The sequence below is a fragment of the Eleutherodactylus coqui genome, chromosome 13, assembly GCF_035609145.1.
Source record: "Eleutherodactylus coqui strain aEleCoq1 chromosome 13, aEleCoq1.hap1, whole genome shotgun sequence".
NCBI classification, from domain to species: domain Eukaryota; kingdom Metazoa; phylum Chordata; class Amphibia; order Anura; family Eleutherodactylidae; genus Eleutherodactylus; species Eleutherodactylus coqui.
Window position 1 is genome coordinate 99,944,204 of NC_089849.1, and position 27,892 is coordinate 99,972,095.

The window sequence follows — 27,892 nt, forward strand, 5'->3', positions numbered from 1 at the left end:
AGTGGGGGATTAGGGCAATAAAAGGATGTTGAAAGTGTTAATTATAAGTTCCCTGGTGTTCTAAAGGGGTTTAATTTTTGTCTTCTGCCGTGGTCTAGGTCAGTGTTTTTCAACTCCATCCTTGGCGCCCCCTACAGGTCATGTTTTCTAGATTTCCTCAGTGTTGCACAGGTGATGTAATAATTGTTGGTGCCTTAGACATTGCTACAGGAGTTCTTACTATAGGAGATCCTGAAAACATGACCTGTAGGGAGCGCTGAGGACTGGAGTTGAGAACACTGGTCTACGTTAGCAAAGAGGCCAACTGTAAATTCCCATGTGGCTTAAAGCAGAAAAACGTAAGGTTTTTGTAGTGGTGGTCATCTTTCTTTTTGAATATTTATTAAACAAAGTGGATTTTAAATATTTATCAGAGTCTCTGGATCAGCTGGAATTTTTCTCAAAGTTGCTCGCTAATCTGGACCGTCAAGCAAGTCGGTTCCATCCTGTGGAGTGAGACAGGTTCTTCCCTCTCTATATTTATATCTGTGCCTATGCAGATGACTGCTCACTCAGAAGGATCTTATAACCGCTTTAATTGGATCTGATTGCTACTTTATAATTTCAGTATTAACTATTTTAACTCTTTGTAATCTAATTTAATCTAATCCAATTTAATCCAATTTAGTCTAATCCAATTTAATCTAATCCAATTTAGTCTAATCCAATTTAGTCTAATCTAATTTAATCTAATCTAATTTAATCTAATCTAATTTAGGTTGCTTTCACTCCTACAGTGGGGCTCAGTTCAGGGTTTCTATTTGATTTCAATTGGGTAACAAAAACAAAAAAAGCAGTGGGAAAAAAATGTAAACATTTTTTTTTGTCTGCTTTATTACGGTTTCTCTCCTCCAGAAACCGAGCTGAGAGAAAGAAACCCTGAACTGACCCTAACACCGGTGTGAAAGCAGCCTTACATGATCTATGGATACGCTTTGATAAAGCGCGTAGAGTCTGTTGGCGCAATGTGCGTATGATGATTCTCCACTAAGCAGCTCCTCTGCCGCAGCTGGTACCGTTCCACCCCCAGCTGCTTATCACCTTCTGTTGCCACCACTCTGTAACCAGAGAAGTGCAATTAGAATTTTTACAGTAAGACTCTTAGGCCGCGGGCTGGCACACAATGCACCCTGCACATTAATACAGAGATTAGCAGCTTGCTGGGCATCTGGCTGGCAGCAGAACTTGAGCCAGGCTGGTTATGTGATCTAACTGTTTATGTAGTTCTGTGCAGGGCTTCTATTGTGCGATATCACCATTGTTACATAACTGAAACTGTTTAGAACTCTACAACATATTTACATGATTCTTTAACCCCTTAGTGACTGGCATCTTTCACGCCTTAAAGACCAGGCAATCTTTAAGTTTCACATTCTAATGTTCCAAGAACCATAATATTTACTTTTTTTGTTAACGTAACCACATAGGGCCTCCCTCACACGGCCGTTCTTTACCGCGATTAACACAGCGTTTTGAACACCGGGTTTATCGTGGTGTAACGCCCAAATTGAAATCAGTGGGGCCTCACAGACATTTGGTCGCTGGATGGCGGTTTCCGACAAGGTGATTTTCGAGCGCTGTAGGGTTAATCTTTGGCCTTGTAGCACACCTCATCACCCATCACCGCAGGGAGCTGTGGACGAAAACCTAATTGAAATCGCGGCGCTTTGCCGCATTTGTGGGAGGGAGGCATAAGGCCTTGTTTTAAAAAAAGCTATATTTTTTTAATGGTACCTCTTTGGAGTACATACACTGCATAACGTTAATTGATTTTTTTGGGGGGGCAGGATGGGAAGGTGAGGAGATGGATATAAACTCCAGGAATTTATCCAATGTGTTTTTTTTGTTTATCTTTGTTTCAGCATACACTATGAAATGTTATGGTACCTTTAGGGCGCCTTCACACTTGTGATCGCGATGTCACTGGGTTGGTTTTTTTACGCAAGTGTCAATAGGACTTTCTAATGTTAAAAAATCACAAGTTTTTTTTACATTTATTTTGCGGGATGCATTTGTAACATTAGAAAGTCCTATTGACATTTGCGTAAAAAAAATACAGCAATATTACGATCACAAGTGTGAAGGCCCCCTTATTGCGAAGTTTAATATGATTATGGCTGCTAGCAGCTTTTTTATTGCATTTTTTGGGAGGTGGATGAATAAAAAGCTATTCTTGAATTAAATTTCCCATGTGAGATAATAAACATAATTTTTATAGTTATGGGTCATTCCCAATATGGCGATACCTACTATGTTTATTTTTTCCATAATAAATGGGGTTTTGTAGGCAAAGTGCCTTTTTTCAATTGTTAGTTTTTAAATTACATTTCAAATTTAAAGTTTGTGTCCCAGTCAAGTAGATGAAATAACAAGTTTTAATCCATCTACTGGTTGGCTGAAAACTGATAGGTCAGTCGGGGGTCTGACTGCTGGAACTCCCACCGATCTAGAAGATGGGAGACCCATAACACCCCCTATTTCATGTTGTAGGATGCCTTCTCCCTACTTCCTTCCGTAATAAAGCAGCAAAAGTGATTGAGTCGCACAGGCACAGCCACGGCTCCATTTATTTCAATGGGGCAGAAAGATAGCTGAGCGCTATGCTAAGCTATTTTCATCAGTGCCATTGAAATGAATGGAACATGACCCTACATTGTGTAAATAGGCGGGGGGAGAGGTACACTGTTAACCTGTTTTTTTGACTGGTGAGGGTACTAGTGGTCAGACCCCCCCCCCCCCCCACTGATCTGTCAGTTTTCAACCATCCTGTAAATGGTTGAAAACTCGTAAATTTCCTTCATTAATTGGAATAGCCTTTTAAATGACCAGTCTTGGAGGTCTCTCTGTACCTGACCATTTAGAGCAGGAGCCCGGCAGTTGGATAGCTGAGCCCTGGATCTTCCCGACTTGGGACTCTGATGCCAGACTAAGGGCGCCCACCCACTGGCGATTTTTTTCCCTGCGAAATTCGCAGCATTTTTTTCTCTGCAGGGGTCTATGGGACTTGTAATGTTAAAATCGCGATCGCGCAAAATCGCGATTTCGCGGTAAATTGCGATTTTGCGCGATCGCGATTTTAACATTACAAGTCCCATAGACCACTGCAGAGAAAAAAATGCTGCGAATTTCGCAGGGAAAAAAATCGCCAGTGGGTGGGCGCCCTTAGACTAGACTGCTGTATATTTCTGGAGGCATAGCTTAAGGCTTCTTTGAAACCTCTGTAAAAACATGTATGATTGGTCAATATGCGTTTAATGGGATAATCCACAAAATAAAAATGTGACCTATTCTGCTTTTGTGAAATCTTTTATTTTTTTTTTCCTTTTGTTATCCTATATGAACCCTATGGTAAATTAACCCTATGCAGCGCTTTGCCTCTTTCCATTTCCCCATTCCTACTGCTCCTATTGGATCAGTATACACTGCACTGCTTTCATTCTAGTCTTTATTAAATTCTCTAAAATTTTGCAGGAACGTTGCAGCGATGAGTGGAGACCATGATATGCTGATTTTTGGGGATGCAGCACAATACCTGCGCAAGTCTGAAAAAGAGCGGCTTGAGGCCCAAAACCAACCCTTTGATGCCAAGACGTTTGTATATGCAACAGATGCTAAGGAGCTGTATGTGAAGGGGGTTATTCAGAATAAGGATGGGAAGAGTGCCACCGTGCAGACAGATGGGGGAAGTGTGAGTATTGGAAAGTCTTTACTGCTATATACAAGTCTCAGTTTTCCATGGTCTCGTAGTGACTACGGAGTCACAGAAAATCTAAGTTTTCAAACAAAAATTTATACTGCACTAGATCCAAATTAATAGTCCCAAACTCAAAAATATGACATCAACCTAGCTCCATACCTTTTACTAGCTCTAATTCTAGTAGTTGTTGGAAACAGTCAGCAAGCTTGTGGATTGCTTAAACAGCTATTTGTTTTTCCCTATCCTTACGACAGCAACACCTGAGATTGCCTCCTCCTGATAGGGCAGGAACACAAAGTTTTAAAGGCTCCCCCCTTCCACCTTCCTCAGTGTGTTTTCTGTCCTGCCAGGAGGCACAGGTAACCTGAGAGGTGCTAGGAGCTCTTAGTAGTTTCTAGCATTAAGAAGAAAGAAGATACTTACCATGGATCGGAAGCAGCAGGGGCTGTATTTCCCTTCCTGAGGATCATCTCCTGGGATGCTGCAGGGGCTTCCTCCCCACCATGGTCCAGAGCAGGCTTCACATGGGGGGGGGGGGGGTTGTGGTCTGTATTCTCCTTTTCTCCTGATGCTGCCGGAACTCATGGACCCACATAGAAGTGGGTGCAACCCTTTGATGCTTCCCTAGGTGATGGTGGCTGGTAGAGCCTGTGGGACTATGTGACTGTTGCGACTAGGCCATCGTGGAGTTGGCGGGCGGGGCCAAGCATCAGAGCAGCAAATTTGAAGTTTTTAAAAAGGAATCCGAGAGATGACAGAAGTGGATTTGTGGATGTGTACAGGATTAGCATCCATTTAGTCTGCAGTACTATTCAGAATGAGCACTCGAGTACTGGACATTCCTGAACCGGCTGCTACCTTAAGGGCTCATGTCCACGGGGAAAATAAGAATTAAAATCCGCAGCGGATTTTAACTCTTCTCCTGCCCGCGGATCCGCACCCCATAGGGATGCATTGACCACCCGCGGGTAGAAAAATACCCGCGGATGATCAATAAAAGGGATTTAAAAAAAAATGGAGCATGAAAAAATCTGGACCATGCTCCATTTTCATGCGGGTCTCCCGCGGGGTCGGCTCCCGCGGGCTTCTATTGAAGCCTATGGAAGCCGTCCGGATCCGCGGGAGACCTAAAATAGGAATTTAAAAGCATTTACTCACCCGCAGCGGGCCGGGAAGGTCTTCTCTTCCTCACGGCCGCATCTCCCTTGCTTCGGCTCGGCGGATGTGCCCGGCGCATGCGCGCGGCACGTCGGCGACGTGCCGGCGACGTGCCGCCGGCGTGACGAATTCATCCGCTGGCCGAAGAAAGAAGATCCGGCCGCGACGCAGAGAAGAAACGGAGCGGATGGGAGGTGAGTTTATCCTCATTTATTCTTATTTTCAGCGCTCATGTCCGCGGGGCAGGAGGGACCCGCTACGGATTCTACATGTAGAATCCGTAGCGGATCTGATTTTCCCCGTGGACATGAGGCCTTAGGGTCATAAGTACCCATTGGGTAACCACTCTTGAGACTTTTATTCTTCACAAAAAAAAGTTAATTTTTTTTATATGTGCTTTCCTTGTTCTTAGGGGAACAAGACAGTAGATGGACCAGCAAAACCTAGGGTAAAAAAATGCGTGGCATGCCTTAAAAAAAAATTACCGCCCTCATATACTAAACACCTTTGCAAATTATGCTTAGCCAAAGTCATAAAGGAGGAACTGGGGATTTATAGATGACATTAAGTTACTGATTAGGGAAGAGGGCTGTTTAACTCTAGTGTCTCAGGACGCATATCCCGGGTAAAGACCTATTGGCTCAGGCAACTCCTCCGACTCTGAAAAAAGCACTGTATTTTTAGATGTCGAAGATTAAGTAGACCCCACAGAATCCTCTGACGAGGATGACTATAAAATTCCTCTTTAATTCGGAGGACACTTCTGAGCTCATAAAAGCTGTCAGGGACACTCTCAAAGTGGAGGAGCCCAGAAGGCCGCATACGATTAGGGACAATGTCATCGGAGGCCTAGGGAAGAGACCTAAGCATGCCTTTCCGGTCCATGCAAACATACACAAATAAAAAAAGAATGGAGCAGACCAGATATGGGGTCTTCTACTACTAAAAGTATCAAAACCCTATCCCTTCTCTGAGGAAGACTACGCAGATTGGGAAGTGGTGCCCAGAGTGGACATCCCCATAGCCAGGGTGGCTAAACGCACGACCTTGCCCTTTGAGGATGCTTCCCAACTGAAGGATCCCATGGTCAAAAGGCAAAAGCCTCCTAAAAAAAAATACCTGGGAGGCAGCTTCTAGCCTGCTCAGACCCAGAGTGGTGGCTACTTGCTTGGCCACAATGGTAAACGTCTGGGTGAACCAAATGGAGTTACATATCTCCAACAAAACTCCGAGAGAACAGATCCTTAACTAGTTTTTTTTAGCAGACTCCTCAGCTGAAATGGTGAAACTATTAGGATGCACAGCAGCCTGAACCAACTCTACACGAAAGGTGATATGGCTCAAGTCCTGGTCGGGGGACTTGGCCTCCAAGAGTAAACTGTGCTCATTACTATTTCATGGGCGATTCCTGTTTGGCCGAGATCTAGACAAGATCCTGGAAAAGGTGGCTGTTAAAAAGGCTTTCCTGAGGAGATGCAACAAAAGTGGAGACCTCTTTTTCGGGCCTCAACACAGCAATCAGAATCTTATAAAGGCAAAGGCAAAACAGGCTGCTGGAGCTACCCTAAAGGGGGCAGAAGGAGAGGCTTCCTCCTTAACCCACATCAGGGTGAGTTCTCCAAACTAAGACCATGATACCATACCGGTAGGGGTGAGACTTCACGCCTTCTTGAGTCAGTGGGCCCCATTTTGTGAGAGCATCTGGATCCCTAAAATCTTATAGCAAGGGTTCCAGATGGAGCTTCTTTCTCGCCCCAAGAAAAATTTCTTGTCTGCGTTGGGCTCAAATCATCAGTTTCACCTTCTCCAACAGGGGATATGGGATTTGCTGCAACTGAGGGTGGTAACTCCAGTTCCCCAGGAGGTAAGATCTACAGGCCATCCTTCCAGGCTTTTTCTGATTTAGAAAAATAAACACCATGAAAAATCCCACATGAGTATAAATTTAAGACTGCTAAACGCCCACAAAGTATAGGATGTTCATAACGGAATCCGTTTCTTTCGCAATGAAACGAATCAAGGGGGCTTCTATGGCATCCATAGATTTGAAAGATGCCTATTTTGCCCCTCATCTCCAACGACAGCACCTAGCTGAGATTATCTTCCCCTGATAGGACAGGATGCATACTGAGAAGTTTAAAGGCTCACCCCCCCCCCCTTCCTACCCTCCTCAGTGTTCTTCCTGTCCTGTCAGTGGAAGGACTGCTGAGGAGAAAGACAGAGGAGGCTTCCAGCTGTGCACGGAGGGATTGGGCGGGATGGTGTAAAGGACCCCTCCCCTCCCTAAGAGCGCTGCCTTTGGTCTGCCGTGTTGAAAGGCAGCCCTCCCAGGCTGGTTACCTTCCCACCACAGCCCCCCCACAAGAGGTTAAGTGTGGGGCCGTCCTCATGGTCTGTGGTGCCCGCCTAATGTATGGCTGGCTCGGCGTCGGATTGCGTGCTCATGCGTGTAGAGCTTTCTGGTCACAGGATGCGTCCTGTGACGTGGGGGGGCGGAGCCTGGAGGTATATGGGCGGCAAATTCAAATAAGGAGCTGCTAAATTGCCAGAAAATGGTGCCAGACTCAGGCAGTGTGTGTGTTTGCTGCATTGAGAAGAACCTTCAGCGTTCCCTTGCTAATATGAGTGCTCTAGTACCGGAGAACCCTATACAGGCTGGTACCTCCGGTGTTGTAAGTAGGCTTTGTTATAAATACTGAGGAGGCTAGAAAGAGCGGGAGCCTTTAAACTTCTCGGTATGCTTCCTGTTCTATCAGGGGAAGATAATCTCAGCTGGGTGCTGTCGTGGAGACTTCCTGAAAACAGGATTACCGGTAAAACTAATCTATCTTTTATGTCCCGATTCCCGTCGAAACCAAGAAGCTCCTCATATTTGCACTGCGCTTGGGGAGAACGTAGAGTCACTATGAATTTACTTTCCTGACGTTCGGGATATTGTCAGCCCCCATCCCCTAGCATGTTCACCAAAATCATGGCAGAGCTGGCAGCCATCCTAAGACAAAAATCTATCCTGATGATACCTTATCTGGACGACATCTTAGTCATAACAGAAACCAGGGAGCTCCTAGTAGAGCACTTGGCAAGAACGGTCCATCCTTAATACCTGGGTTGGATTATCATTTGGGAGTAGCTGGACACAACCCCCAACCAGAGAGTCCTTTCTGGGAATCCTGCTCAACTTAGAGACAACATTCCTACCTCCACGTCCAAAGTATAGAAACTACAGCTCCTCATCAGGTCAATCCTGAAGCACAAGAACTGCTCCATACAGACAGCCATGTCCCTGTTAGAGAAGCTAACTTCATGTATCCCGGCAGTAGCATGAGTTCAATCCCATACGAGGACTTTGCAGAGGTCAGTCCTCTCATCCTGGGACCGAAAACAGTCCTCACTGGACAAAAAGAGGATTATAGAGAACACAGTGTTCCTACGTTGATGGCTGTCAACCTCAAATCACTCAAGGGGAGTCCATTGGCTGCAGGACCCAGTGATCTGCATTACAACAGACGCCAGCGCCCAGGGTTGGGGCGCCCATGTAGGGGACTTTAAATCCTCATGGGAACTGGCCACTGTGGGTTAACAAATCATCTTCAAACTACTGGAAGCTTCGGGCGGTCTGGAAGGCTCTGCAACAGTCAGGGGAGGCCACACACAACCAACATCTAAAAATCCTGTCTGACAACATCACGGCAGTAGTCCACATTCTGCCTCAAGGGGGAACAAGACACCCATCCTTGCAAAACATATCTCAAAAATTTTTTGTCTGGGCAGAACAGTTCACATCATCAATCTCAGCAATCCACTTGAGGGGAGTTCTAAATATGAAAGCGGACTACCTCAGTCAACAGAGTCTGGACCCTGGGGAGAATGGTCACTGTCTCGGGATGCCTTCAAGATCTTGACTGACAAGTGGGGGGAGCCCACAGATAGACCTGTTTGCATCAAAGAAAGAGCATGAGGTAGAAAAATTATTTTCGTTCAGCCCGGGAGACCACCTGACAGCGGTGGATGCACCAACCCAAGACAGGCTGTGGGTTAACTTTTTTCATATAGGGCACCCTCCTACTAGTATTCCATTGCCTGGATGTTAGGAGAGTGCTGCTACAATATGTTGCCTCCACAAGTCAGTAGAGGTGGGATGAGAACCTATTCATCCAGTTTTTGGCCCCAACAGGGGAAGAAAGCAGCAAAGAATTCCATAGCCAGATGGATCCACCTAGCCATCACAGAAGCGTATGCGGCAATAGATAAGACTGTCTCAGAGAAACTCAAAGCCTACTCTACTAGGGCAGTATCTGCATCTTGGGCAGAAAGCCTCTCCATTGGAGCACATTTGCACAGCTGCTACATGGAAAAGTTTGCATGCTTTCACCAAACACCATAGAATAGATATGCAGGCAGACAAGGATTTGGCCTTCGGACGTAGGGTTCTCTCAGCCGTAGTCCCACTCTAATGAAATTTAGTTGGTACATCTCAGGTTGTGCTGTCAGGGAGACAATGGGGAAAAGTTAGGTTAGACTTACTGGTAGTTGTTTGCTTTTTCAGGGAGTCTCCACGGCAGCACCCATACATTTCTTCCCACCCCCCATTTCCTGAAAAAATACTTATTTTTTTCCATTTAAACTTACTGCTGTAGGTAGTTATTTTAGTTAGGCTTCTACCCCTTTCAGTTCATTATAAACACTAAGGAATGTTGATAGAGAGGGGAGCCTTTAAGCCTGTGTTCCTGGCCTATCAGGTGATTTCAGGTGCTGCTGTTGTGGAGACTCCCTGAAAAACCGATTACCTGTAAACCTAATCTAACTTTTCCTACATCAGATTACAGTATTGTGTTTTTTTTTCATAGGTTATCACTGTGAAGGAAGATGATGTCTTTCCAAGAAATCCTCCAAAGTTTGATAAGATTGAAGACATGGTATTACTCACTCATCTCAATGAGCCTTCTGTTCTCTTTAACCTCAAGGAACGTTATGCTGCTTGGATGATATATGTAAGATATTTTTTGAATATTGACAGATGTATACAATGGTACCTAGAAATTTAATAGAGAACATAATAATACTCAAGTGATACAAACAATAGCCCTCATGACACTCCTACAATCAATTAGGCAAGAAATAATAAATCTGTCCCGACTGATCACTTGAGTATTTTAAAGTCAAGTCACACTATTTTGACCACCAGCTAATATCCAGAGTAACCGCCGTGTGCCGCACGGACAGTAGCTAGACAGGCTCCCAGTGATTCAATAAGGTGCTGGTAGGTTGTCTCCGGTATCTGTAGCCCACAGTTGCCGGAGGTTGTGTGGGGGAGTATTCATAGAGATAACACAATGATCAAGGTGGTCCCACAATTGGGTTCAAGTCTGGGGAATTAGGGGATCACTGTTGGACATTTCTGCAACATGTTGCATTGTCTTGAAGATCCCATCTGCCTCAGGGAAGCCCAACAAGTGTGGGTGTATGGGATCTGCAAGAATGGATTCATAACCAGATTTGTTAAGAGTGCCTTCCAGATGGATGAGCCGGCCAGGGGATACCACGGAAAGTTCCCTAGACCACAACACTGCCACCAATAGCTTGTGTTCTTCCAGCAATGGTTGCAGGGTATTTGTTATCTGATGTTTCTTGCCTGGCATACTAAAGTCCATATGTTAAATGAAGCAGAGAACATGACTCCTCAGAAGACAACCCCTTGCCAATCAGCGGTGGTCTAATTCTGATACTGATATGCAAACTGATGTCTTCTCTTCTGATGCACTTTTGTTAGCATAGGTGCAGAGACCATGGGTCTGTTTCGGAGCCTCATACATAATAGGATTTCTTTAGCTGTTTTAGATATGTCTGGTAGCCCCCTGGTTCATTTTCATAGGGAGCTGCTCCACTGTAGCATAACTGTTGGCCCTCGCACTCCTATGTAACCTTACCGACAAAACCGCAACTAATTTTTGCTGGGTGAGGAAAATACTTTTCCATGGCAGCTGTGGGCGGTATTTGCTGCGGAATCCGGATGCAGACTCACACTCCGGATTCCGTAATGCAAATCCGGCCGTGTGCAGCTGGCCTAACTGTAGGACACAGTGTCATCAGAGACCTGTTGATGTAATCTAGACTTTAACCCCTTAGGCATCAGGCATCAGGCTGTTTTGGTCCTAGAGGACTGGACACTTTTTAGGGATTTTCCCCCTGTGGTGGTTTTACTGCCTTTTTCTTTCCTTATTTTGCTGCATTCTTTTTCCAGTGACACACAGGGCTATATTTTAAATATATATGTTTTTCACTGTCTTTTTTTTTTTCCAATTTTTTTTGTTTTATTGGTAGTAATAAGGTAAAAAAAATGATTTTTTAAATATTTTATAGTTTGTTGTCTTTTAAATTGCTTTATTTTAGAATAAATTTACTATGGGAATAGGTTGTTCATTTGGTTTTGGACGTTTTGATATAATAGGTATAGTTTTGGATTACATGGCACATACAGCAATGGTTTTGGTTGGCATCTTTTATAAGCTTATTTTTGTAACTATTTTTATAACATTTATGACCCCCATGACTTCATATAAGACTTCTGGGGGTTTTTCTTTTTTCTTAATTTGACATTTTTCCCTGTAGCTGAAGCATCCATAGGAGCCCCAGTTACAGGGGAAAACATCCACTGTAGTGACAATAGTCACTGGCAGAGCTGATCTGGGTTTGCTAGGACCTGCAGCTCTGCTGTGCCAGGGGGCTCCCGGCAGTCACATGATCACCGGGTCGCATAGTGAAAGAAACTCTTCCACTTCATAGTACATAGCGCTCATTGAGAGTTCTTGAAGTTGGCTATTTACAGTCACATAGGAAAGCTGAAGGGCCTGTATCACTAAAATGTTAATATGTGTAAATTAAAATCAGGTAGAGAAACTTTTCTTTTTCTTCTTAATCTGTGTTTTTACTTTTGGATTGTAGAATCTTTTTTTTTTTATTCGGTTGTCTGTACTCTACTTTGGCGGCGGCCATCTTTCCTGGGCTGCATTTAACAGAATTTAGAGCATTTAGAGACATGCTTTACAGCACTTCATGGGCCAGTCACACAATGGAGAGGAGGGGACCCATTGACTAGTATGGGAGGCTGTTGCAGACATGTTCTGTGACCTGCGGAGGGGTCATTGTGCAAAGAGGAAAGTAGATGGTCACAACTTTTTACCTGTTGTGAATGGCGGATACAGAGATTTCTAAATGTAATTGTATTCCTGCCTGTGATGTTAGTGAGATTCTGTGAAGCCTTCTCCACAGATCACGAAGTGACGGACTGCTATTAGTCTCTCAGCTCAGTGTGAAAAATGCAGGATCTTTTTTTTCCTTTTTTTAAATACATATTGTGACCAAAAATTGAAAAAGAAACTATTGAAAAAAAAAAGATCATGATGATCTATCCTATTCATCCAGATGAAGGCAACTCAATTTTTAAGAGGTCTTCAGCAGCAACCCCAAAAATGCATCAACTCTTCCACTATCCACAACTCTTGTCTGGCCAAACTATTATCTGGAAAGTTTTTAATCGGGTTGAAAGTCATCACAATAGTCCATTTTGTAGCTTGCTCAATAGGACCTTTTGGTCAATAGGATCTTTGGTCAGTGTGACTCTCCTTACTTCTCTAATAGTTCTTAAATGTTGATGTCTTTTGGTTCTAGACGTACTCTGGTTTGTTCTGTGTCACTGTCAACCCCTATAAGTGGCTGCCTGTATACAATCCTGAGGTGGTCAATGCCTATCGAGGCAAGAAGCGTATGGAAACCCCGCCCCACATCTTCTCCATCTCCGATAATGCCTATCAGTTCATGTTGACTGGTAAGATAAAAGTACTTGGCCTTTACAAAATGACTGTTGCATGAAAACGTTGGCTTAGTGATTCATTAGTGGATTATGGACTCATGTATGCTGGCATATTACAGCTCACTACAACCTCTGTAAAGTGCCACCCATCGAACTTCTAAGACCATACTGCACCCAGGTACATCCAATTTCACAGGTTGCGTCCACCATCAGATGCAGTGTTGTTGAGATATTCTCTGCATTGCTTCTAGGGAAGAATATCTCTGGCATACTGAGCCATATGGAGAGTATTGGGTGCTTGAGCGTCCATTCAGACCATGAGCCCACATACTATTTACTGTTGAGATCAGAATATAGATAAAATGTTCTGTTTTTTTTCTCTTTCTTTCCAGATCGCGAGAACCAATCTATCCTCATCACGTAAGAATGGTTTTGACTATTTATATCTTATTTTTTTAATACAACTTGCTATACAGAATCAGTAAATTTCTACTTGAGTCTTAACTTGTTTAACCCTTTCCAATCCACTGTCTGCCGTCTGAAGACATTATGATTTAAGGCTGTACAGCTCTGATGTTGGAAGACGCCCGCCGGGGTTCTCTTACTGTATATTGCCAGCCTCTCTGCTGTCAGAGCCTATCCAACGTGTCACCTCATGCAGTACTGGCTTTAGCCAGCGGATAGTGCCATTGTATAATGGCAGAAAAAGAGTAAGCCCCCTAGGAAAACCAGGATACAAATTGGATTGGAAAGGGTTAATACACAGTTGCACTAAACTTTATTTTGACTTTAATGGTTGTTGTATTAAAGCATACCTGCACTTTCAGTTGACTGCACATGAGCATTAACGCTATTTCTGGCCATTACAGAACTTGTATCTTGCATTTTTCACCAATTTTATCCCCTCTGCAGTCTGTGTCTCTGACTTCCAATCTTCCCTGATCTGGTAGGAGGAAACTGTTGCTATATTTCCCATAGATTGCATATCAAGCAAAACAATTCTGGTCCCTAACACACTATTGCACATGCACAGTAATCACCGCATGGATGGCAGTGTACATTATACACTATAAATCACTCACCATTACCTGTAGCAGTATGTCTGTGTGAGTATCTCCTTCTGCAGCGGCATCCTACTCTTACCTCCATAGACTTCTATGGATAGCATATGGCAACTCCCAACCCTCACTTCCTGTGTTCCATCTTACTATCTCTATAGCTAGGGATGGATGTCACTGACAACAGGCAGTGGATAGCAAATTATAATCAAGGAAGAGCCCTAGTGGTCAGCACTTAGAATGATCTTTCAACACAAAAACATTATTTTAGGTAAATAAAGTGGTTTGCATATTTGCTAGTTGTTAGTTTGGTTGTCATAGGTCAGGAAGGGTATTGTTTCTCCTTAAGGAGAACACCTAGAAGGTGTGTGAGGAGACTTGTAACGCCATCTATGCTCCTCTGGGAAATATGCAAATTAAGATGTAAAAATACCTCTGCAGCGCCACCTATTGGAAGGCAGCATTGCTGCAGGTCAATGTGTAGACTCTCTAAACAAGTCATTTTAGAAAATAACTGGAAATTGTATCTCTCCTCAAACACCTTCTAGGTGCTCTCCTTATGGTGAAACGCTACCCTTCCTGACCCACATGCATAGGCCTCTCGCTAGTCAAGCCAGAAACGCTGATGAGGGAAAATCTCTCTGAAACAGCTATCTGCGTGTGGTTTCTGGCTTTAGCTTCTGATTCCCAGTCATTGTTACAAGGCTTGTATAAAGAGTCTAACATTGACTTCAATGAATGCTGCCTTCCAATAGGTGGCGCTGCAGAGGTATTGTTCCATGCTGCCATTTGCATTGTTTATCATATTAACACAAGTTGTTTCAAAGGGCAGTGACAATTTTAAGTGTCAATTTAAAGCTAGCTGCAACAGTGTATTGTAGATAGGAGGAATATTATATTATATGGAAAAAAACTGTATAAAAAAAAAACTAGAAATCGATAAAAACCCAGTCCTAGCATCAACTCTTAACACCTAACCCATCCCTTTCTAAATCAACCTTCCTCTTCAATCATAAACCTACTTGCCATTGAGCCAAAATGGTGGTTAATCCATGAAAAAGGCTATTAAAAAAAATAGAGAGAATCCCACAAGGAAACTTTTGAATTGTGTTTTTGTAATTTTTTATGTAATTTTTTTTTTTTTTAGTGGAGAATCCGGTGCAGGAAAAACTGTGAACACTAAACGTGTCATCCAGTATTTTGCAACAATTGCAACCACTGGAGATTCTGGGAAAAAGAAGGATGCAGCCTCGGCAAACAAAATGCAGGTTAGATTTTTTGATGCTTTGCTGCACAGTGACTGTTAGGCCTCAGTCACATGGGCGATTTTTCCCGCGATTTGCGCATGCGATCTGCGATCTTAGAGAACCATTGCTTTGCAATGGTATCGGACACATGGGCGCTTTTTATGCGCCTGTCCGATAAATTATAGGACACAAGAAATCGCAGATCGCACCTATCTGCGATCTGCGATTCCTTGTGTTCTTTATATGCGCTCAATGGGGCCGGCGGCAGCAGCGTCGACCCCATTGAGAACATATACTACACAAATCATTCTCCGCTGCCACAGCTGTAACAGCTGTGGCAGAGAAGAATGATGTTTGCCCATTGAATTCAATGGAGCCGGCAATACAGCCGGCTCCATTGAAAGCAATGGGCTGCCGGCGAGAGCGGGATGAATTTTCGGGAAGGGCTTAAAAATAAAAGCCCTTCCCGAAAATCATCCAAAAATGTGTAAAAAAAAAAAAATCTATACTCACCTTATCCCTGCAGACGGAGTTCAGCCGCGGCCGGCCGGCAGTTCTCCTGAACTGCTCTGAGTAGTATTCAGCAGGCGGGGATTTAAAATCCCCACCTGCTGAATGGGCTACCTCTGATTGGTCACAGCCCTCACCAATCAGAGGCAGCTCTCACTCACCCATTCATGAATTCATGAATGGGTGAGTGAGTGCTGCCTCTGATTGGCTCAGCGCAGGGACCAATCAGGGGCAGCTCTCAGCTGTCATTCAATAGCCTAAAAGCTGAGATTAAGGCATCTTTTACACGACCGTATGCATTTTTACATTCGCCCATATGTGCAAAAAAAACACATTAATAAAGAAAAGCCGCCATTAAGTCCCAATCTTAATTAGTGTACTCTTGGCCGTTCACACAGGCGGCTGTTGTCTATCGGCATAAAAATACGCTGCAGCACGGAAATCCCTCAGTTGGCAGGAATCCTTAAATGACTGCTAATGCTTATATAGAGCCAGCTGTTGTCTTTTCCAAGGAGTCAATGGAAGCTTCCAGTCTATCTCAGCGTTTTTTTTTTTTTGGGGGGGGGGGGTTTGTACGCGACCAAGAATCGTTAATCTGAATAAATACATTTAAGTCCAATGCTTCAGATGGTCGCGATTTTTGCCTGATTTTTGGACACTGCTTAATAGCTGCGTATATACATTCGTATGAATAAGCTGGCCATGGCTCGAAATGGTGGGTCACAATTTTTTGGAGATGCATGTTTCTATGGAGCGCAGGGGTGAACACTTAGACATCAGTGAAATATAAAAATGCTAACATCTTTGTATTCTTCTTTTCGGCATATCTTTAGGGGACTTTGGAGGATCAAATCATTCAGGCTAACCCTCTTCTGGAGGCCTTTGGTAATGCCAAGACGGTCAGGAATGACAACTCTTCACGCTTTGTAAGTTGCCAACTGGACATTTTAGCATTTATTACAATGCAATAAAATTTTAAAAAAAATCAGAATTAAACAAACTTCACATTGCGGAATACCTACTATTCAAAATGACAGTTTTCTGGCACAAATTACACCAAAAACTATCTTGCATGCTGTCCGCCACATTTACTATGTGTTTTTAGACACCCTTGGACAGATTATCAGACCGGTCTAAAAGAGGGGTGTGTCCTAAATGGCACCAAATTGCTGGGAATTGCCCACAGTAAATTGGTGCACTTTTTGGTATAAACTGTCAAATTTTAAACCATGTATTAGTTTGCGTAGTTTTATTCAGTAAAGCTACTGTGATAAACCTGGCGTATTTTAAGACGGTCTAATCTACATTTGCCTTGGCTGACCTTCAGACAATATTCGTAAATAAACCCCAATCAAACTGATTTTATCAATTTAAGGGAAAAATCCATGTACAACAAATCCTTTTTTCCCTAGACATCCTGCACAGCAGCACATTCACATGGGATATCCTTCTACTGCATGCTTTGGACATGTGACATGAAGAGTTAATTAAAATTGGTTAAACCTTCTAAGAAGGACCTTGGCTCCTCTTCTCTTGTGTGTATTGTCCTGCCCAGTGTTATGGACAAGTGGCTCCTCTTCTCTCCAGGGCTTATCTTCCTTTCTAGGGTTGGATTTGGGTAAGGTTTCCTCCTGCCTTTGTGTGGCATGGGTGTAGAGTTTTTTTTTACAGCTGTCCGACTTTTTTCCATCTTGTGTTCTAGAGGCAAAAACTCTTTAATTCCTGATGGCTTTATATTGTGGATATGTAACACAGTTAGTGACTATGATATTACGGAGGTGTTTTTTTCAGACTTCAGCGAGTAATCCCTTCATCCAGAGATGTTCACTTAGCTGGCAGAGAAATAAAGATTACTGGAGATCAACCTGAAAGCAATGGAAGCCAATGCCAAGCTTGAGAAGTTTTTTCACACTATCACTACAACAAACAGTATGCCCTGTGTGCCTTCTCCATTCTGTGGAACTTGGCTTATGTGTGTTCTCTCCAGTATCAATGATCTTGAAAGGACTGACAATGGTCAGGCAAAACCTAGCCTCAATCCAGTACCTGCAACAGCCAGAACCTGAGGGTTTGGGGCTTTAGAGCATGGAAAGTGACAGGCTTTCACTTTAAACCCTTAGTGACAGCCTGTTAGCACCGAAAGGCAAACATATTTTTCTTTTTTTTTCTCGTCGCATTCCAGGTTGCCATAATTTTATTTATTTATTTAAATTGGTGGCTTGTTTTTTGCTGGACAAGTTGTATTTTTAACCCTTTCCAATCCACTGTCTGACGACTAAAGACATTCTGATTGAAGGCTGTACAGTTTCCGATGTCAGAAGACATCCGACAGGGTATTCTTACTGTATATTACTGGCCACTCTGTTGTCGGGGGGCCTCCCCAGCATGTCACATACCGCAGTACTGGCTCTAGCCAGCAGGTGGCACCACTGTATAATGGCAGAAAGAGAAAACCCTGAATCCAAAATTGGATTGCAAAGGGTTAAAGGCATAATTTAGGTATATATAATGTATTGTATAACTTTTTTTCATTTTTATTTCTTTAAGGGGATTGAGGGAAAAAAGTCTATTTTTTGTTTTTCGGAATCCTTTGTTACAGCATTCAGTGTGCAAAATAATATCCTCTGGATCAGCACAATTTTGGCGCCACCAAGTTTACACAGTTTGTTTTTGCTATTGTTGTACACAAAAAAACTTTTTAAAAAATTTGCTTTTGTGAGGCACTCCAAGAGCCATAGCATTTTAAGTATTTTATCGACAGAGCTCTATAAGGGCTTGGTTTTTATGGAATGAATTCTAGTCTTCGTTTATCCAATCTTTGGAAACCTATCACACCGTGCAATATAAAAATGGTAAATTAATTCTGCAGGCCAGGATGATTTTTGCAACTTTTTCACCCTTTTAAAAAAACGTTAGCTGCTTTATCACTGCATTCAAAGACTCATCACATTTTGCTTTGTTTTGTTGAAAGTGCTGTGCTGGTTTTTTAAGGATGAGTTGTACTTTTTAATGCTACCATTTGTTGATCCATGCAACATTCTGATCACTTTTTATTTCAGTTTTTGTAAGGAGGGAGAGGCAAAATTTAGCTATTTTCGCCATGTTTTTATTTTTTTTCTTGACGTGCACTTTGTGGATTAGATAATGTATAACTTTTTTTCTCTTGGTCATTATGAACCTAGCGATACCACAGTTGAGGTTTGTAAAAAAAAAAAAACTATTAAAGGGGGATAGGTGAGATTTTGATCTATTCTTTTTTAGTATTTTTATTTTTGTCCCTTTAGGGGACTTGATTATGACCATATTTTATCATTCTTCTAATACACTACTGTTAGCGCACATGTACTCCTGGATATATTGTGGGGGCCACATTAGGTGTGGTTGTTAGGATCTCAGAGAAGCCAATGAACAACACACAGAATATTGTCTAAAACCAAAGGGCATCTGATTTAATAATGGCGGCAAAAACGTTTTTTTATTGTAACGCAGACAAAAGGTGACATTCAGGTACATTACAACATATTGTGTGTTCATAGGTAATTCTCATGGGAGTGTTCATAAGGTAATTAAAAGAGAGGGTAATTTGTGACGTAGAAAGACACTGCTGAGCATGTCTGCAAAGTTAAAAACAGACTAATTAATCATCTCTCTATGCGGGTATCAAGTGCTTCATAAGAATCCGGTTTTCCTGTTTATACTGAAACTTCTATTCATAAGAAACTATAGATATCACACTCTGTGTGGGGGATGCTTGCTGACATAAGCAGATTCAGACTGAAACACAGAACAAACTATAGAAAAATACAATTTCTTTCTCATTCATTCATCTTAGGCCTATATAGCTGAATATATGGAATTATACATACAAAATAAAGACCATTTCTGTCATCTCCCACAATTCCCTCCTTTTTGTAAGTATTTTCTTTCTCCTGGATAGTCTTTGCCTGCCAAATAACATTCTGGGGGCTTTCCAGAACATCTACAGGGGACCCTAACTGTCACCTCGCAATGAGGATTACTTCCACAAGGACATATGCCCATGCTGCTAACCTTTCCCTGTCTCATACATTATCCCTTTCTACTTATAGTTGATATTTAGGACAAGGAAAATACCAGGGATGTTCATTAAAGACTTCCACTGATATGCTTCCTGTGGACTGAGAGCAACATAACTTGGCACAGTTATTAGTCCTTCTCTACATGGGTAACACCTAGGGATACACACTTGTCCCATCACTTTATGCAACTGTAAATGCCTAGCTTGTAGAAGTCGACAGGTTGCACCAAAAGCTACGTTGTGACTTTGGAAATCAGAGTCTCCTCATCTGGAAAATGCTTGGCCTTCAAAAATTACTTAATTGTTTGAAAGAGGTGGACGTCCAATGTTGCGAGGTCGTGTGGATAAGGGGGGATGTGGTAGAATTTCATAACTGCAGCAGGGTGCTTGCATCTGGGCAACATGTGAGTTGTGAACAGGGGCATTGTCTTGCAGAAGGCAGACACCTTTGGTGAGCATGCCACTTTTCTTCTTGGTTTTGATGGCTGCCTGCATTTTCTGCAGCAGGGAAGCATAGTATTCACCAGTAATCATGGTACCCTTTGCTCGGAAATCCATCAAGACTACTCTGTGCTGGTCCTAAAAGACTCTGAGCATGACCTTGTCTGCCAAGGGTTGGACACGTGCCTTTTTGAGGCAGTGAGTCTGGATGCTTTCATTGCATCGACTGGACTTTAGTCTCCGAATCATAGTGATGGACCAGCTTTCATCCCGTCTGATCAGTCTATTGAAAAAGTCCTCTGGGTCTCCGTGGCACATCATCAAAAGAGCCTGGGAGCATTCGATTTGTTCCTGCTTCTGGAAAGGTGTGAGCAGCCGGGGAACCCAGCAAGCAGATACCTTATGCATATGAAGATGGTCTTGGATGATTTTTTTTCCAAGGACGCCACACTAATCTTGAGATTTTGGGCTAGATTGCGAATGGTTACACAGCGATTTTATGAAATGGCAGCCTCCACTTACAGGATGGTGTGTTCATCAGAAGCGGAGTGTGGTCGACCTAGAATTTGAAATACTACCACATTTGAATTGATGATGCCAGTTGTTGACTACATCATATGATGGGGAATCCTCCCCATAAAACTTTCGTCTCATCGAACATCTCACTTGGTGTGTGGCCTTTCAAGTAAAAGAACTTCATGACTGTTCCGTATTACACTGGGTCCATTATCAGACCTCACACCACTTCAGCACCTGTAAAAGAAAAGACCGTTATCAGTTCAGAGTTGCAAATTGGCACATATCCTATAGAGACTTATATCATTACACAGTAATGTACAGTTTCAGCATCCTGAGATAAATACAAGTGGGCCAGAGAAAATCTTTAATGAATGCCCCTCGTACATCACAACGCAACAGTCTTAAACAGTATTTTTGGTAGAATGTTCTTGAAAAAGAATTCTCGTTCCTAATATTTTGGTGGGGTTGAGCGACCCAATTGGTGCATAGATTAAATAAAGTAGGCACGCATCAAATACAACAGCATAAAGAAACAGATAATTATACTACATATTCCCATGAGGTGCTGGAGCCAGGACAAGCTAAACTATGAGCCAGAAAGCCAGTCAAACCAGCCCTGATCCCTATCTTGCCTGAGGGTTTGCACAACTTTCCTAATATGCTTGATATTTATATGTCTAGATTCTGAATTATCAGTCAAATTAAAGCAGCACACAGGAGGTGGCATTTAAAACATTTACCGTATCACACGCTATTTCATTTATTACCCAGCCATTGTATTTTGCCGAGCCCCTAACTTCCACTACTGAGGCTCCTAAGGTTATAACTTCGATGTTACTCAGGAGTGTAGAAGGGCCATTACATTCTTAATCTAACTCTATAGTATCCCTCTTCTGTCTAAAATTATAATTTGATTTCTGATACATAAAAACACTCAGGTGAGATAAGGCACAGGGGCCCCTTTCACTTTAGCGGGGATATACGTATATGTAGTATTCCTGCAAGACAAGACCCAACCCATTGGCAACTTAACATGTCAAATGTGACTGGAGCTTACCATGGTATAGCTGCAGGTCATATTTTTTCCTAAATGTTGGCATTTTGTCCAATTACACAATATAACAAACCTCTGCTGAGGCCGCCTGCCTGTTCTGTAATTTAGTCATATTTGCCCATCACGTGTGTTCCACTTGGAGGCATCCAGAACAGTATTCAAATATATTAACGCAACATTTCCTTCCACATCAGTGTCATTGTGGATGACAGAGAATATTGCTTTCAATACAGAAGAAGTGGGTATAGCTAATAGACAGGTTTGCAATATATCCGCAGCACTCTTTAAAGAAATTGCCAAAATTGTTTTTGGATTTTTTTTTTTTGTTTTTTTTTTTAACAGAATTTACTGTGCTGGATGAATGTTGTATTGTACGAGTTATAGAAAATAAACACACATATTTGGTATTGCTACATTCATATTTCAAGCCTTGTAGAAGTGGAATATGTTTTTAAATTTTTTTCTGTAAAACCGTGTAGTAGAGTCCTCATCATTTCACTCCTCTTCTGGGGAAAACCCCGTATGTGTCAATCGGAGAGCAAATATACTCTGTAATTGATATAGGGGGATAACTTAAGCAAAAATTTGTCTCACACACCTCTTGGGAAAGACGCAGGAGAATCACAGATCCTCTCTGCTACTGCTGGTTTCCCCTCTCTGCTGAACACATTGACTGAAATGCTAGCTGTAAATTCAGTATTCCTAACAGATCCAGAGCTGCAGCTGTTTGAATTTTAATCAGGACTACTGACAGGCTTTTGATGTCCTTTTAAAGCCAAGAATCTTAGCATGTCAGTAGTCTTGATGGAACCAAAGCTATAGCCATCTAAACTGTAATGTCCTTTTTTTTCTACAGAACAAAGCTCATTCTAAACCACTGGGGGGTTACTATTACGCAATGGGGGAGGAGCCAAGATACTTATGGGATTTTTTAAAATCTGAATTGAAGGAGTATTCTGGTAATTCGAAGTTATAACCAATTGATAGCCGATCGGTGGGGTCAAACTCTTGGGACATTCAGAGAAATTGTCCCCAGAAGGTTCCACAATTTTGGTAGTAGGGGTCACGCATGTGTGCTATTGTGGCATTCTCTTCATTATGGCTGCATTAAAGTGAATCGGAATGCTGGAATATTGCTGGTTGTTTGAACTCTGTGATCTGCAATGGTCTCATTCATTTCAATGGGACCACTGGAGATTGCTGAGCTGTTGAACTCTGTTATCTATGCCCATCCCATTCACTTCAAATTAGTGGGATACCCCTTTAACCATGTGTCACCAATCCAAAGTATTTGGTAGGGGGTTAGTTCCCCTTGTATATGTGCTGCTGTTTAGGCTACAGGAAAGAATTGCATAAGTTTTCTCTACTGGGATTCTAATCCTGTGGTTCTAATATCGGGCAAATATATGGATTTAAAGGGAAAGTTCACCTTTTAAAATCCTTTAGTTTTTAGTACTTACTGAGTTAATCCTGTGTTTTGTATCTGTTAACATAAAATAATTAGGTAATATCTGAAAACTGGATGTTTTATATAATCTTAATTTATAACACAGGGAAAATTCATCCGAATCCACTTTGGAGCTACTGGAAAACTGGCCTCGGCAGATATCGAAACATGTGAGTTACAGATTTATTATTGCATTAGGTCTTTTTATGATCAATTTTATCCAATTATTAGCCTTCTGATTTTAAGTTAAGGCCCATTTACACACAACTATTTTCACTGCGAAGCGAAAAAAATCGCTCACTTGTCGTTTGCGGTTGTTTAAGCTGACAATTCTTTTTTTCAGCTTAAAAAACATAGTTACGTTCACTGGCTTTTCTTTCCATGTGAATGCTTCAAGCTTGGCGCTCCCCATAGGAGGGGGAAGCGCTGAACGAGAAGCAGACGAGAGGCCAGCGAGCCAGTGGCAAGTTTTTCAGTTTGAATGCTCTGTACAAGTGCTAACGACCTTAGTGATGACGTCAGCACTCGTGCATTTGTCCAAACTGTCACCCTGTGTAAAACGGCCTTTAAGCCTTTTTAGATTTTTTGTTTATGCAGTGGTTGTTTTTAGCATTTAGATTGTTTATAGTTATTTATCACTCTATTGAGTTTATTAGGTTTTATAGTACTTTTTTTTTATTGTAAGATATTAGGCTTCTTTTGCACTGCTTTTGAAGGAGCAGTCCGGGGAAACTTGTTGTTTCCTCAGTGTGTAGTTGACTTGAAGTGCATAGTAGTGTATATAGCATGGAGAATGTAGTATTGCTATACTTACAAATGGATTTGTTCATGAAATATCAGCTCCATTCCGTTCCCCCAATGTGCCAAGGGACATGCTCGGCAGCCCATTCTCTGTGACTTCAAGTCAATTGGTCATATGGCCTATGTGCATCTCATTTCCTTTCAAGTGAATGGGATTGAACCACAATACCAAGCACCACCCCTACAAAATGTATGGCACTATGCCTGGTATACAGTGAAGAGATCACATCTCTCACCCAAATGCCACGCCCTCTTCAAATAGTTGGCGGGTTGTGATCCTGGAAGTTGGTCTGATATTTATGGCTTATCCTAAGAACAGGTCATCAATGTTTTAGTCCTGGAAATCCTCTTTAATCATGTTTTTATCACTTAATCAAATGATTTATCACTAATATTATAAATATTAAAGGGTTTTCCAGGCATTTACCACAGATGAGGATAGGTCATCAATAGTTGATCGGTTGGGGTCCGCTGATCATGACCTTAGCTGATCAGCTGTCAGTGCCACAATATATAGGATATTGTGGATTTATGTCTCAAGGTTTGGGTTCCCTTAGTTTGCCCCGGCTTTGATACTACACATGCACGTCATAAATACAACGGTGCTCCTTCTGTGTGGCATTGCGCATGTGCAAGCGTACTTGTGGCGTCTATTGACGTAAACACGTCTGCGGGAGGAGATTGCGCATGCGCATTATGCAGTGGGTGTTACATGTTGGCGTTGCGTGTGACGTCATTTGACATTTGGTATATATTACCACCTCTTAAAGTGATTCACACCCCCCCTTGGCCTATAAAAGGCTCTCAGAGGCTCCTTGTGTGTAGTGACCTCTTCTTCCACTTGTGTAGAGCTTGTTGACCACTAGACGCCTCTGTGACGCAGAGAAGAGACTTTGTTCAGTTAACGGAGTTTGAGAAAGGTCACATTGGGATGTGAGAGGCTGTTTGGTCGTATCTATCGATGAACTGCCCGCCACCTGGGACATTCTGACCCAACTGTTGGGAGTTGTTGTGACTACAAGGTGACCAGGCTCAGGACACCCTTGACAGACCACCAGTAGAGGACAGTTTGATCATCCAACAAGCATGAGCATCGCCAATTGTTTTGTTCCCCATCCAGAGACAGGTGGCGCCATTCTTACACATAGGAGTCTGTTGGAGCCATTTATAGGTGCTTGACTGAAGAACATTTGGTCTCAAAGTGCCTATTATGTTTGCTGCCTTTGACTCCCAACCAGTGTTGGCTCAGTTTGCAGTGGTATCATGAATGACAAAACTACTGTAGATTGCCACAGTGTGGAACCAAGTTGCCTGCACTAACAGCCGTGTTAATTTCTGGAGACCTCAGTGTGAGCGTCTCAATCCTGCCTTTGCTGTGAAGTGGCACACTGCCCCCTGCTGGTGTGATGGTCTGGTGGGGTGGGTGGGGGCATCATACACAACAGTTTGTTACACCAAGTAAGGGTACGAGAGACAATGCCAGTTCAGCTATCTGTTCAGGACATCCTGTAGCCACGTGTTCCTCTCATGGCGGCTTCCAGCAGGATAATGCTCAGCCGCACACACGAGGGGGTCACAAGAGCCTCCACAACATTGTCACGCATCCGTGGCTGCCTGGTCACCAGATTTATCACCAATAGAACATGTATGGACCATCTGGGACGCCAACTTCAACTGCCTATGAGTTTGCAGGATCTAGAGGCTCAGTTACAGCAGGTATGAAGCGATATGCTGCCGGATACCATATGGAACCTGTATGCCTCCATGCCGCTGATATCACATCCTGTATCTAAGCTAGAGGCGGTACAACAGGGTACTAGAGCTTCCATGCCCACCTGTATCACATCTTGTATCCAAGCTAGAGGTGGTACAACAGGGTACTAGAGCCTCCATGCCCGCCCGTATCACATATTGTATCCAAGTTAGAGGCGATACAACAGGGTACTAGAGCCTCCATGCCAACCTGTATCACATCTTGTATCCAAGTTAGAGGCGATACAACAGGGTACTAGAGCCTCCATGCCAACCTGTATCACATCTTGTATCCAAGATAGAGGCAATACAACAGGGTACTAGACCCTCCATATCACATCGTGTACACAAGCTAGAGATGGTACAACAGGGTACTAGAGCCTCCATGCCCCCCATATCACATTGTGTACACATGCTAGAGATGGTACAACAGGGTACTAGAGCCTCCATGCCCCCCATATCACATTGTGTACACATGCTAGAGATGGTACAACAGGGTACTAGAGCCTCCATGGCTGCCTATATCACATCTTTCACACAGATAATGCCTAGAAAGCGCCTCAGGATCGTCAAATGGTTGTGGTGTACATGACAGTTCTTATCCTACAACAAGGGGAGAGCTGCAGAAACAGTTGGGGTCTCTCTTATACGAGAGTGTCTCCAAGTAAGACATTGATAGAGAACAGCTATTAATACAAAAAGATTCCGCGCTCTTAGAACTGTTTAGTTCAGCAACCAATCAATTTAAGCCAAAAAGGAGTGACACTCGAGAGGAGGGGGGTATGATGACCAGAAATCCCCCTCCTTGAAGTGCTCTCTCCTCACAGCCAAAAAGCCACGTTCCAGTCCTATCAATTTTAAGAGATCACCTTTATTCCAAATTGTGATGAATAGGGGCAACGCGTTTCTGTGCTCTCAGGCACCTTCTTAAAGCCAATGTATCCAAGCTAGAGGCGGTACAACAGCGTACTAGAGCCTCCATGCCCGCCTGTATCACATCTTGTATCCAAGCTAGAGGCAGTACAACAGGGTACTAAAACCTCAATGCCCGCCTGTATCACATCTAAGCTAGAAATGACTATTCCTACTCTTGACAATGAGTGTATATATATGATTTCTCCATCGTTGGCTCCATATATTCATTTGGGATCAGATCTTTATAAATGGTTTTATTGCAGATTTGCTGGAGAAGTCCAGAGTGACCTTCCAGCTTCCCAATGAGCGCAGCTACCATATCTTTTACCAGATCCAATCCAACAAGAAGCCTGAGATTGTAGGTAAGTTGCCATATTTTCATGTAGGTTTAAAGACTCCGCACACTCTTAAGGGCATTTTTTCCATCCAAATCCATGCATGGAAAAAAATTGATATTTCTAATTGAATATTAAAGATTTTCAATGGTTTGCTTTTTGGGCCCGCTCTGTCTCCAATTACAGTGATAACTAGAGGACTGAGATTTATGTACAATCTTTCAGTCAGACACTGGAACTAATGATGGAAGGGTGATAGATCAGTATATGCACTAGACAGCAGGTGGGGGAGATGTCATTTACAGTACATAGGGGAAAAGTGGGGAAAGGAGACTTGTCAGACACTTCCTAATTCCTGACCATAGCTAACCTCAAAGTGCGGGTGGTCGCGGCTATGTGTATTTAAAAGTTATGTCAGCCAGCTCCATACTGTGAAGGAAGGGGGCGATGGCTCCTGTAAGTGACAACTGACTCACTGGTACTGTAGATGCTCATGCCTGAACAGTTAGATTCCTTCCTCCACAGTAGGGAGCTGGCTGACGTCGCTGTTTTTTACAAGTAGCCATGTGACCGCTTGCACATTAAGGTTAACAGGGGTCATAAAAGCACGAGTTAAAAAAGTCTAGCCAAGTCTCCTTCCCTCACTTTCCCCTTGTGCAGCAGTGACACATCTCCCCCCACTAGTGCACATACAGATCTCTCCCCCTTCTGTCATTACTTCCGCAGTCCGTCAGTCTGCCCGACCAGTGGATTGCACAAGAATCTTAGTCCTGCAGCTATCACTGTAATGGGACACAGTGCAAACTAGAAATGTAATCATTCAACGTTTTTTAATAACTTTCAATTACAAATATAATTATGTAAAAATAAATGAATGTGGAGATATTAAAAAAGACTTAAAGGTGTCCATAGCCTTCAGCACTTAGTGTTGGGTTAACTTTTAATTGCCGCAACTTCTCCAAGCCTGAAGCAATTAAGGCTGTCCAGGATTGGGAAAACATGAGCGTTCTCTTCCAAAAACAGTGCCACATCATTCCATGGCTTGTGTCTGG

General features: G+C 42.8%; 1 protein-coding gene across 1 annotated transcript in view; it reads left to right on the forward strand.

The window, feature by feature from the left end:
* The first annotated feature begins 3,523 nt into the window (after positions 1–3,523).
* The window catches only part of LOC136588543 (myosin-4-like), a 91,649-nt gene continuing 67,280 nt past the window's right edge, over positions 3,524–27,892 (forward strand). Inside the window, exons 1-8 of the mRNA XM_066587855.1 lie at positions 3,524–3,727; positions 9,742–9,885; positions 12,563–12,719; positions 13,097–13,124; positions 14,910–15,030; positions 16,353–16,445; positions 23,144–23,207; positions 26,769–26,867. Coding sequence (XP_066443952.1) covers positions 3,524–3,727; positions 9,742–9,885; positions 12,563–12,719; positions 13,097–13,124; positions 14,910–15,030; positions 16,353–16,445; positions 23,144–23,207; positions 26,769–26,867 — 910 coding nt within the window. The remainder of the gene's footprint in view (positions 3,728–9,741; positions 9,886–12,562; positions 12,720–13,096; positions 13,125–14,909; positions 15,031–16,352; positions 16,446–23,143; positions 23,208–26,768; positions 26,868–27,892) is intronic.